The following is a 12,554-nucleotide window of genomic DNA, read 5'->3' as shown; positions in this document are numbered from 1 at the left end:
GGATTTCTCTTAGGTCAGGGGCATCCTCCATCCATTTCTTTGTCCAGGATGGTGGGATCGGGATGCTACTTTTCCTGAGAAAGTACAATAAACCAGATACAGTTGCCATAACAATCTGTTTGCTGGAACCTGGCAGAGTTGGGGAAAGACCTTCCTTGAGAACTGGAGTTGTAACCTCAAACCAATATGGACAATTGGAGTACTCAGTATTGCACCCTTTGCTTGATATTCCACTCAATTATCTTTCCATTCCTCTACATATATTGTTAGTACAATTATGATGTAGAGGTCAAATCCACTGAGGCCTGATGATCAAAGTAAAGCTCTGAAAGGAAAATCTGAAGTATTTGCAGAGTGACTGAGCCCATCCCTCAACATGTCAGAGACTGACTTAGTTTACCTGATTACCCTTACTCCTTGATTACAGATATCTACAGTGGACAGAGTTTGCCAGGTTCTTTCTTTAGCAGGCCTTAGATTTGAATCATTGATATCCTACTCAACTCATATAACATCAGACTGGTGAAGGCTTTCTCAGCCTTTAACCTCTCAACTCTGTCTACTAGAGAACAATGGCATAATTATGATATGAGCAGCTGGCAGAGATGAGAGTTTTATTAAATTTGAGATAAGATGATCACATCCATTACCAGGATACAGCACTATGGTATTCATTTGTTTGACTGAATTCTAACTTGGTTACCTAGAAACTTCATGAAATTAATTTACCTGGATTTCCCTCACAGGTGACATAGGATTATGGTGCTTACCTTATTATGGTAGCTGTGAATACCAAATATCAAGTACTTATAGCACTACTTATAACATCACATATATATGGACTATAATCGTTTATTATTGCTGTCCTTTAGGCTCACTGAACAAGCCATTGTCCACTGAGAATACTTGGGAAACATTTGCTTGTAGGTGACAGAAGAGAAAGCTTATTGGTTCACACAATAGGGAAGTCCAAATGATGGTCTAATTTATGCCTGCCTAGACCTCAATAGCTTGGGCCTTAGTTTTCACCTTAGTTGACCCCATTCTCAAGCAGGTTCCCACTACACAGTGACATAAGATCTAGCTTGAGGATTCACTTGTCTTCTGTTTTTTCCATGGTTGGATCTGAAAGCTAATAATTCCAGGTTACATTCCGTCTTTGAACCAATAATCAGGAAAACAGAAGCCACATGCTTCTATTGTAGCAAAGAAGAAAGGAGACCAACTTTACTAAAATGTCATGGTCCACTGTAGAAGACAGTCATAACTCAATCCTTTGTCAAGGCACAGTCTAGAGCCAATTTTTGAGATCTAGGTAACACAATTAACATGTTTACAAGAAATTTCACCCTTTTGTATTTGGAGAAATATAAACATCCATGGTGGTAGTGTTCAAAATACTGAATAACTTCTACAGCAGCACCTCTGTCCAGTTTGAATGACTGTCTAACCAATCAGAATGAAGGTCAGCTTCAAGAAACTACTTGACTGTGCTGATCAATAGCAGTACACCAAATGCAAAAGGACTTAAATGCTCAGTCCCACTCATTCTCATTTGAGAATGGACTCATAACTTTCCTTACTCACTTAGAGGCAGGACTGGAGTAAGCAGTGTCTTCGGAGTTCTCTCTCTTCATTCCTTTTATCATCTCATGTGTGTGACCCTGGCACCAGGACACTCATTTGGGAACAGAGGAGAAGCTTTTGATCTGAAGCACCAATAACCTTGACATGAACATCCATTCTTGCTTTCCCTTTTATTTTGAGCCAATATTGTCCTTTTTTCTGGCTAAGGAAATCAGAGATCCCTCTCAACCACCACCAAATGCTTCACAAAACAGCCCTGGTGTCAGCCAGACCCATCTTTCTGGGGATATGCTATTTCTTTGAATTCAGATGGGATGAATTGTCCTTTGATTAGAGACTTACATAAGGAGAAATTTAATGGACGTGTGTGTGTGTGTGTGTGTGTGTGTGAGAGAGAGAGAGAGAGAGAGAGAGAGAGAGAGAAAGAGAGAGGCAGGAAGAGAGAGACAGAGACAGAGAGAGAGGAGACTCTTCTCTCCCTAGTTGTTGTTTTTGTTGTTGTTGTTGAAGGTTTTTTGTTTTATTTTTGGTCAGTCATGGGGCCTTGAACTCTGGGTTTGAGCACTGCATTGTCCCTGAGCTTTTCAGCTCAAAGCAAGTGTTCTACCACTTGAGCCACAGTGCCACTTCCATTTTTTTGGTGGTTTATTGGAGTCAGAGCCTTACAGATTTTCCTGCCTGGGCTGGCTTTGAACTGTGCTCCTCAGATCTTAGCCTCCTGAGTTCTAGGATTACAGAGATGAGCCACTGGTGCCCGGCTTCTCCCTAGGTGTTTAAAGCACCTAGCACAGTATCCAAACAGAACAGCTACCTCTTTCCCTCCCACTAACCCTGCAGCCAAGCCTGACTTTAGTTGTCTATAACACCTAGTACATTCTGTGTTTTAGGGACAATGCCTGCACTGGGGAGATTTTTTATCTACCACCATACCTTCCCAGTAACATGCAAGCTGACAGAAAGACTTGCCAAATTGGCCTTACCTTTATTGTTATTGTTTTTAATTTCCCAGTGGGAATTGACAGGTTTCATTTCATCTCCTTTCAGGATTGCAGAGATTACGGAATCTTCACAGAAATATAAAATACTTCAGACGTAGACTGAAGGAAATGGGATTCATTACCTATGGCAACGATCACTCCCCTGTCGTTCCTGTGCTCCTTTACATGCCTAGTAAAATAGCGTAAGTATACAATGTTTCTCCGATTTATGTTTAAACCCAAACCCCAGGGCAACCTGCTATGCGGATGATGCTTTTGACACTATGCTCTACAGGTATTGGATTCTGCACTTGAAAGAGGGAACTCAAGTTCAGAGTTCATTTGTATAGCTTCTCAGAATTCAGCTGCCAACCATCCATTGGGTTTCAAATATACATATGTGTGTGTGTGTGTGTGTGTGTGTGTGTGTGTGTGTGTGTGCATGTGTGTGTATATTTATATATGTACGTGTGTTTTATAAAAAAACAATGTAGGTCTTAACCCCACTGCTCTCTCTGCCACCTTTGTCACACTCTGGAAATTTAGAAAAAAAATCACTCAATTGTGAAGCAAGGAGGACCCTGAGTCTCCTTCTGAGCTACATTCTTTCTCAGCAAAACCTTCTAAAGTCCATCTCTCCTGACATTGCCAACAGGACAACCAGATTCTATCACTCCTCTCATTGAACTGTCAGGGCCAACCTCAGAAGAAAGAATCCTCATTTTAAGGGCAGAGAAGCTGATGCTGAAAGCACTTAATCAATTTGCCTATAGTCATGCAAATCAAATAGTAAAGCTAGAGTCAAAAGCCCCAAAGCTCAGTGCACTCCAAAGTTCATTCTCTTAGCATCAAATTTTAATGCCTCTGCTGTAAGCCTGATGGGTTGTTTTCCACTGATGGAAACTGAAATTGATCACTGGAAACAACTTTATGAGGAAGGGGAAAAAATAACTTTTTCTTGGTACAGAATATACAATTTCCTATAGGAATCATTCTTGAGCCTGTAAAAGACTGACTCCTTCTGTTATAAGAAGGAAATTAAAGAAAATCATTCTAAATATAAAATGCATCCTGGTATGTGTATGTTTGAGTAAACCGGCGGTGGGAAGTCATAGTCAACCTAACATTTCTCTGATCCTAGAGATCGTAACTTCCTTCCAACAAAACCCTATTGCTGAAACTTTGTTTGACCCTCTGACCATCTGAGCAGATTGGCTGTGTTGAAAAGTACTGGTAGAAGACTGGACCCCAAAGGTTGAGAATTCATCAAGAGTTGGACTGAGCTATAAATTCCCCAAAGACTGATTCTTCAAAGCATGCAAAATAACAAGCAATTAAAGCATTCACATGACTGCTTCACATGCCACTTTATTACTACCTACTGGCCCTTTGTTCATGGTCTGGTCTTGAAGACAATTCCCTGAACAACCAAGAAACATCACATGCTTAACCTTTCTATGGTAATGGAAGGAGGGAGTGGGAGAGGGGGGAGTAGGGGGTGGGCAGGGATAACAGTGCTGGTTCCAAGTAGCAGCTAATCTAAGACCCATTATCATCTGAATTTGGAAGGCACCAAAATATACGCACCTATTTATTCCAAGAGGCTTGGAAAATAGTATGTTTGGAAGGAATACTCCAAACTTAGCTGATGTCTACTTCATGTTTTATCATTAGCCCAAAAGAAGACACTAAAAATAAACTTGTTCAGGAATGGCGTGGTAGTAAGAAAAAGTGGTCTACATTTTGATGATAGAAACTGGAACTGGGGGGAGGGGCAGAGGGACAGTACTGGAGTTTGAATCCATGGCCCTCCTACATGTTAGGCTGGTGCTCTACCACTTAAGCCTCCAGCCCCAGAATCAGAATTTTTTTACAGGTTGAATAATGAACCAATCCAATTGGAAGACTTCATAAATATTAAAACATAAAGTTTTTTAAAAAATCATCTATTTATTTTAACTGATATATAAAATATAAAACTGTACATCATATAATATATACCTATTAATATGTTACTATACTTAATATGTATATACTGTTGAAATAAAGTTAAAGATGCCCATCTTCTCAAATAGTTATCCTTTCTTTGTGGTGAAAGAATTCTTTCTTCTAGATTTCTTTTTATTTAGTTAATTTTTTTGTACCCAGACTAGCCCCAAACTCCAATCCTACCCAATCTTTACCTCCCAACTAGCTATGATTATAGTCATGAGCTACCACATCCATCTCTTCTATCTTTTCTAGATACCCATTACATAACTTTCTTCTATAGTCTCCCTACTCTGCAGTTATAGACTAGAATTTCAATTTTCTTTCAACATAAGAATTCACTAATACGATATATTTCATGAAAAAGCTGTGCTCTACAGTTCATTGAGAGGTTGAGTATCAAAAAAGAATTTTGAATTAGCCTGTTGCTATCTAGGAAAACGTGGACAAGTGGTTCAATCTTCTACAACTCCCATGTTCTCATGTATAAAAAGGGAAATAATAATGCCAACTTCCTAAAATCATCAGGGAGATCAAACAGAATAAAGTCTCTACAGCCTCTGGCATATTGCCTTATATGAAAGCTACTCAGTATTAGCGGTCTTATTATTAGTACTAATAATGTATATGAAGCACTTAACTAGGTTCAGATCATTATTAGTACTATGAATTATCTGCCAATGTCATTGTTATTACTTTCAACTGAGTACAAGGTTGTACTCAATAGTTGCATGATTCTCCAAAGTCAATTATTGCAATTGTTGGGAACACTAATTAAAAAAAAAAAACAGAACTCCCAGAAAAGTAGGAGTAAAAGATCTTGTCATACACTGTGCCAAGAGGACTGCGTTAGGCACTGATGATGTGTATGATAATCATCCTTCCAACTTAAGATTGTTAGGTGAAGCTAACATTGATTATTCCTATGCTAAATAAAGCTATTTTCTCTCCAGTAATCACGCAGTTGAGGACTAGATGCTTATCCCTAATTTATAAATAAGATTGCTAAGTCTTACAATGGTCAAAACTACTTTCAAAGGCTCACGCAGGTTATAGGAGGCAGGACTCAGAGTTCAGGGCCAGGTCCATCTGCCTCCTATACCCAAGCTCTTTTCAGTAGACAGCACAGTCCCTCCAGCTTTAATCCAAAGGAAAAACATCCACATTTAATTGAAGTTACGTAGAGTATGAGTTTAACTTTCTGTATGTCATCTTTAGTAATTCAAAAGATACCAGTTACTGTGACAGAAAAAAAAAATATATCTGTTTGGGCCATCAGAGGAAACAGAACAGGTTACGTAAGAAGGGTAGCACCATCTTTGGCTAGTAGGAGTTGCTGGAAAGACTTTGATGTTTTGGGGTTTTTTTTCCATCATGTTTCTTCTATTGAAAATTCATATGGAGTAAATTGTATCCTCCAGCATTTTTTTCCATTTACACATTTAATAACTTTTGATGCTCTTAAAAATTGTGATTTCTCCCTAAGTTGCTGGTGGTTTTTACACCTGTAGTCCTAACTACTGGGGAGGCTGAGATCTGAGGATCATGGTCCAAAGCTAGCTCCTTCAAGAAAATCTGTGAGACTCTTATCTTCAATAAAACATCAAAAAGTTGTAAGTGAAGCTGTGACTCAAGTGATAGTATACTAGTCTTGAATAAAAAAGCTAAGAGACAGTGCCTAGGCCCTAAATTCAAGCCCAGTACTGACACAAAAAAAATTTTGATGCAATTAAAAATTGTGATTTCTCCCTATTTTCACATATGCAAAAGCAAAGATAGTGTCCTGCCAATTATCCCTTTGAACAAAGTCCTGTTAAAGCACTAAGAACTAGAATTGCCTGTGGAGTTCAGTATAATCTGCTATCAACCATAACAAAAATATATTAGAGTTAGTATGTGATTCAGGGCTTCTATTTTCTTCCATGATCCTTGTCAGACACTAAGAAGTTTGTGGTAGCCATGATGTGGTGAGGGATGATGCTAACATTTATATTATTTTTATTTTACAGAGTTGAGTTTCATCTAGCTTCTTCCAATTCTAATTTGCTTTGGGGGATGGTTTACAAACACAGTGATTGATTATGTGAAATGTTCAATGAGATCATACACATTAACTGAGGGGTGTTAGCTGTAGTGGTGTAACTTTTAAATTCAAACATACTCCTGGGAGGCCCCAGATTCACCTAATGAATCAACAAAGTTCTGCATTTTGCTCTGAATTCTTTGGCAAAACTCACTTCCTTTGGTACAAAGGGAAACATGCAAACAGTGGAAACAGTCTTTGGGGAGCCCCCCGAAAATCTGCCTGAGACCATGGGTCAGGTGGTTTGGACTGTAGCAATAAAAGCACTTGACTTGTCTCGCAGACAATTTGGAGCTCTCATCCTGTGCAGCTCTGTGGGCAACCTTCCATAGTGTGATCAAGAAGGAGAAAAGAACAGCGCCTGTTTTCAAGCTTTCTCAGCTAGAAAGCTTCATCGCCTTGTAACCTTCCTGGTGGAAATCAAAGCAAATCTTGCTTTTGCCTGGGCCACGGGCTGGAGAGCTGTGTGTTCCATAGACCTTACAGTCTCCACGGCTTCATTTGGTAACTTGTGTTCTGCATGAAGCAACCCAAAGGCTGACTGCCTAAACAGCAAGACGGATGAATGGACGGCTGGTTCAAAATTCTTCCTGAGTTATAACTGGAAAAAGATTTCTGTGGTGCTGTCAGCTCCCAGGCTAAAATAATACACCAGCAACCTCTTAATGCTAAGAACGGATCTGAGGCATTTACTCCACTTATGGCTAGAGCCACTCAGTAATTAAGGTTTCCTGCAGTGACCAACAGAGCCCAAAGGGGGAAAAGACTCTCTTGGGGGTACATACTTTTTTTTTCAATCTGACCTTGATTCTCAGCACAAGCCATTTAAAGACCTTGTGTTTAATATTCTGGAATCATTACCAAGCTAAGCCTTTGGTAAAGTAAAAAGCTAGAAGGATAAAGGAAAGGTATTGTAACTTATAAAGGTTTTACTTTGCATCAAGGAGCTTTATAGTTACATGACTTCTGTCCTATGGGCTGCATCTGCTTCTGAGCTGCTCTTATGTATACATATTTCTTTTTCTGCTTCCATCAGATTGGAATTTACTAGTATGAAGTTTTATAAGCACGTAGATTTTGTTTTATTGTGAAGATACTGTACAGAGGGGTTACAGTTACATGAGTAAGGTAATGAGTACATTTCTTGTCAAGCATTGTTATAGATTTGTATTTAAGGTATGTTTTATCTCATAGTTATACTGTTAGCTTTTTTATTTTTATTTCTAGGAAGACTACAAAAGAGAAAGTTTATATCAATGCAGAACTCTTAAACAACATTCAACTATTAGTATTTCCTGCTCAATGTCAAAGACTCGACATCCACCCCATCATACCACACACTTAATAATAGGGGGCATTGAGTGACTGCTCATTTCTTTATCTACTGCATTTAATAGAGTTTAGTGACTTTAATGATCTTCTATCTTAAAAAGAATAAACAGTTGTTTAGTCAGGCACTGTTGGTTCACACTTGTTATCCTAGCTACCCAAGAGGCTGAGATCTGAGAACTGCAGTTCAAAACTGGCCCAGGCAGGAAAGTCTGAAACTCTTATCTCTACTACCAAAAAGCCAGAAGTGAAATTGTACCTCAAGTAGTAGAGCACAAAGCCTCAGGGCCAGAGCCCAGGTCCAGAGTTCAAGCCCCAGATCCAGCAAAAGCAAAAGAAAATAAAGAATAACAACACAATGAGTCCATTTGCCATAATCCTATTTTTCAGTGCAATAATTAATTCTGTTTTCTCTCAGTTAACCTCTCTTTCTCTCTCTTTCCCTAAGGGCTTTTGCAAGGCTTATGTTAAAGAAAAACATCGGGGTTGTTGTCGTTGGATTTCCAGCTACTCCAATGGCAGAAGCAAGGGCACGGTTCTGCTTGTCAGCTTTACATACCCGAGAGGTATTAGATGAGGTGAGTAACCCCACAGCCCAAGAGAATCTCTTACTGGTACCTTGGATTCTAAGCAAGAATTTTGTTTTGTTTTGTTCATTTTTTCAGCAAGCTTTGGGGAATCTCTGTATTTCTTTTGTGTAGTTTAGGAAACAGCACTAAAGATAAATGAAAGTCACTTACTGCTCAGGAAACAAGAGTATGTTGACACTGTCCAGTCAGGTGATGAGCTCAGAAAGAAACAAGGAAATGATTTTAGTGAAGAGTTAGGTCAGGACTTGGGTTTTATAGAAAAGATTGAGTAGCTAGGGACAATATCTCTCTCATACCTGTAATCCCAGCTACTCCAAAAGTAAAGATTGTGGAATAACAGTTCCAAGGCAAGCCCCAGGCAAACCATTAGTAAAATGTGATCTCAACCAATTAACGAGATTTGATAATGCATGACTCTAAACCCAGACACGCAGGAGACACAGGAATTAAGATCTAAGTTAGAGGCTGGCATGGGCCAATAAAGTATGATATACTCTACAAAAAACACTCTAAAGTCAAAAAGAGCTGGAAGCCTAGCTCAAGTGGTAGAGCACTTGTCCAGCAAGTACAAGACCCTGAATTCAAACCCCTGTACCACTGAAAAAAATGGATATGTTGCCAAACATTGTGCTATTTACTTATTCTGAAGTACAAAAATTAATCTTATATGTTATCTTAGTATCCTTAGTATTAATTGCCATGTATGTTTCATATCCATGAGGATTTTCATAATTAAATATGTCCCGATTCAGAAATATGTTAGAAAACCAACAAGAACAGATCTGCATGATATCAGCCAGACTTAAGTCAGGTGTATAGCTTTCCAAAATTGCATTTGATTGTTTCATGATTTGTAAGTGTTATGTGAGTGAGTCATATTAAATAATTAAGCCATCTCAATCACCTGGGGTTAGTGGAACTATCTTATATGGATGCAGTTTTATTAACAACATTGTCTACAATGTGCAAACCCTAGAGCAAACAATGAGAAAGCTAACCATGAGTGACTCACACCTATAATCCTAGTGACTCAGGAGGCTGAGATCTGAGGATCACAGTTCAAAGCCAGCCCAGGCAGCAAAGTCCATGAGACTCTAATCTCCAATAAACCACCAGAAAAACTGCAAGTGGCACTGTGGCTCAAGTGGTATAGCCTTGAGCTGAAGAGCTGAGGGACAGTGCCCAAGCCCAGAGTTCAAGCCCCACGACCAACAAAAAAGAAAAGAAAAGAAAAGAAAAGAAATCCAGGAGAAGATAATAGTAAATACCAGACAGAATAAATTAGTCATGAAAAGAAAATACAGAACCCTGGGGGAAGTTGAAGGTGGAAATCAGCAACCAGAACACTGGGGGAAGTTGGAGGTGGAAATCAGCAACTATCAAGGGACAGAGTTGCAAGGAAAATGACTTTTTAACTCAACCTTTTAAAATTAAATAAATATAATGGGGCACCAGTTGAAGTTTATGATCAGTGGAGCAATGTAATCATATCATTATAAGATAAATTCGATATATGGGTGAGAAGCAAGACCTAAAATGGAATTATTTGCATAAAACCAGAGGTGACCAAGCCAATGGCATCAGCAACAAAAGGGAAGAAATCTAGAAGCAGACAGACATGACAAATATATGAGTTGCCAAAATCTGACAAATAATTAGATAGAGGGTATACGTGTGGAAGGCAAAACACAAGGAAATCTGAGATCTCTAACCTGCTGAGTAGAAGGATGGCAAGCAGTTAAGTGAGATCTAAAAACAGTGAGGGTCAATGAATCTCACATGGGAGAGGGAGACGAGGGTGCGCTCAGTTCTGCACTGTGAGATTACATGTCCGTGTGCCATGAATTCAAGAGAAGAGGGAAAAAAATCATGTTAGCATTCAGAAGAACATGAGGGGCTGAGCTGCTGTAGTTTGGGCAACTGAAAGAAGAGGCCGATGGGAGAAGATATAATTGTCTAAAAAGCCAGTGAGAGCAGTTAGGACTGAGCATGACTCCTGTGGAATGCTCACATCCTGGGATGTGAGAACTGACTTGGGTAGAGCTAAGGAGCTCAGAAAAGACAGACACCAGCATGGTGTTGAGCATATAAAGACAGTTTCAAGGAGGAAAAGGATCAAAATGTTACACACACACACACACACACACACACACACACACACACACACACACACACACACACACACACACAGAACGTGACCATCTAACATCCCTCTAGGTCTTATAAATCTGATGATTTTTTAATCTTACTCCTCTACTTAAATTTTTTTTAACTGCCAAAATAAGACTCTGGGTCTTTATGAAGTTTGCTGTTAACTTAGGAGTTTAAAGACAACTTATGGAATGTCATTACAGGTGTTGGAAGCTGTTGATGAACTGGGTGATCTCCTGAACGTGAGATATTCCCGGCAAAATAAGCTAAAGCACTCTGCACTCACCGATGGGACAAGCTTTGATGAGGAGGAGAGCTGTGAGGAGATGAGCTTTGAACTTGAAGATTAAGGTTCCTGGTCCTCAATAGAAATATTAAACCTTGCAGGAAAGACCTCCCCACTTGATTCCGAAGGAATATAAACAGATTTCTCTTGTTTTCCAGGCCAACTTAATTGAACTGAGGGAGTGGTTGTTGTGCATTTAATGTTTCTTGCAACTTCAGAAACAAAAACATAGTTACATGTTTAAATTTCTCCTCTCTCAAATGTCTGCTGGAAATACACACACACACACACACACACACACACACACACTATTCTTAAAATATTTTTTATGGCAGTAAGCCTGTTTTTTCGCTGCTACTGTACAGCCTTTTTGGCCCAGACCCTTTTAAGGGTTCCAACCAAATGAAAGGATTTTGATTTCCCATTCAGGAATCTTACAATGTGTTTACTGATTTCATTTGCACACATGGATGAGGGTAGTAGAGAGTTGCTGACTTCTTTGCTCCATCTATAAAGTAGCAGCTATAGTTCATCGGTACCATGGGAAGTTCCAGGCAGGAGGGTAAAGAAATGTTGCCTCTACCATTTGCCACATTTGGACTTTTCCCAAAGCCAAGTGTCAAAAGACACAGTTAGTGTTTGTAGGGAGTGAGCAGAACTGGCCAGCAGCAGCTAGAGACATCGTTGGAGGAAATTTTCTTCTTCCTCTTGCTGTTCTACTACGGTTTTACAACTGAACTTTTGAGGTTTGGAAAATTCAAGAATTTTGTTCCATAAGGAAGGGGACTGAAAGAAAACACAGATCTGAAATGGTAAAATAAAAACAACTCAAAATATGTAGATGCCACGCAGAGTGAAAATTTAGCATAGGAAGTTTTTATTACTTTAAGGAATAGGTTGCCAAGTTTCTATTGAATTCTGAGTAAAAAGAAAGATTCGATTTCCCTTTAGAACAAACTCCCTAGATTACACTTGAAGAAGGTATTGATTCAAGGACATTTGAAGCAGATTCCGTCACTTTTAAGATTGTCATGCCATTTGGGTCTGTTAGTAATACTGTTCCTTTGAATACTGCATTTTATTTAAATAATACATTTATTTAGAATTGGCAAAGACTGGACTTGCATGCTTTGGGACAATTGACTTTAATTCTCTCACATCTCTGTGACTTCTTTCTCTCTTGCTCTGTCACTTTCTCTTTCTCTCTATCTCTGTTTCTCTACCTGTCTCTCTCCCTCCCTCCCTCTCTCTCTCTCTCTCACTCTCTCTCATACACACACACACACACAGACATGTGCACACACACAGCATGAATGCAAACTTCTCAGAAAAATTAGGACTTTGCTAATTGGTTCTAGTTGGTATGGAAAAAGCCAAGGAAAAACCTTATCTTTAACAAGCTCCCAGATGGTGCCCAGACTTGGAAACTCTAAAGAGCAGTGGTGACCTTTTAGCCAAGCTTCTGTAACAGTTCGAATGAGTTACAGAACATTCCACTCCATCAAATGACACTATAAACAAATCACTTCAAGAGAGGTTTGGCTTTGTGTGACACAGATGGG

At 39.2% G+C, this 12,554-nt stretch overlaps 1 protein-coding gene across 1 annotated transcript in view; it reads left to right on the top strand.

Moving 5' to 3' along the window:
* Sptlc3 (serine palmitoyltransferase long chain base subunit 3) overlaps positions 1 to 11,056 on the top strand; it is a 108,107-nt gene extending 97,051 nt beyond the window's left edge. Inside the window, exons 10-12 of the mRNA XM_042694608.1 lie at positions 2,632 to 2,767; positions 8,414 to 8,543; positions 10,910 to 11,056. Coding sequence (XP_042550542.1) covers positions 2,632 to 2,767; positions 8,414 to 8,543; positions 10,910 to 11,056 — 413 coding nt within the window. The remainder of the gene's footprint in view (positions 1 to 2,631; positions 2,768 to 8,413; positions 8,544 to 10,909) is intronic.
* Positions 11,057 to 12,554: the final 1,498 nt, after the last annotated feature.

The sequence above is a fragment of the Dipodomys spectabilis genome, unplaced genomic scaffold (genome assembly GCF_019054845.1).
Source record: "Dipodomys spectabilis isolate Male_0828 unplaced genomic scaffold, ASM1905484v1 ptg000175l, whole genome shotgun sequence".
In the NCBI taxonomy this organism is placed as follows: domain Eukaryota; kingdom Metazoa; phylum Chordata; class Mammalia; order Rodentia; family Heteromyidae; genus Dipodomys; species Dipodomys spectabilis.
This window is presented reverse-complemented; position numbering and strand designations above follow the sequence as displayed.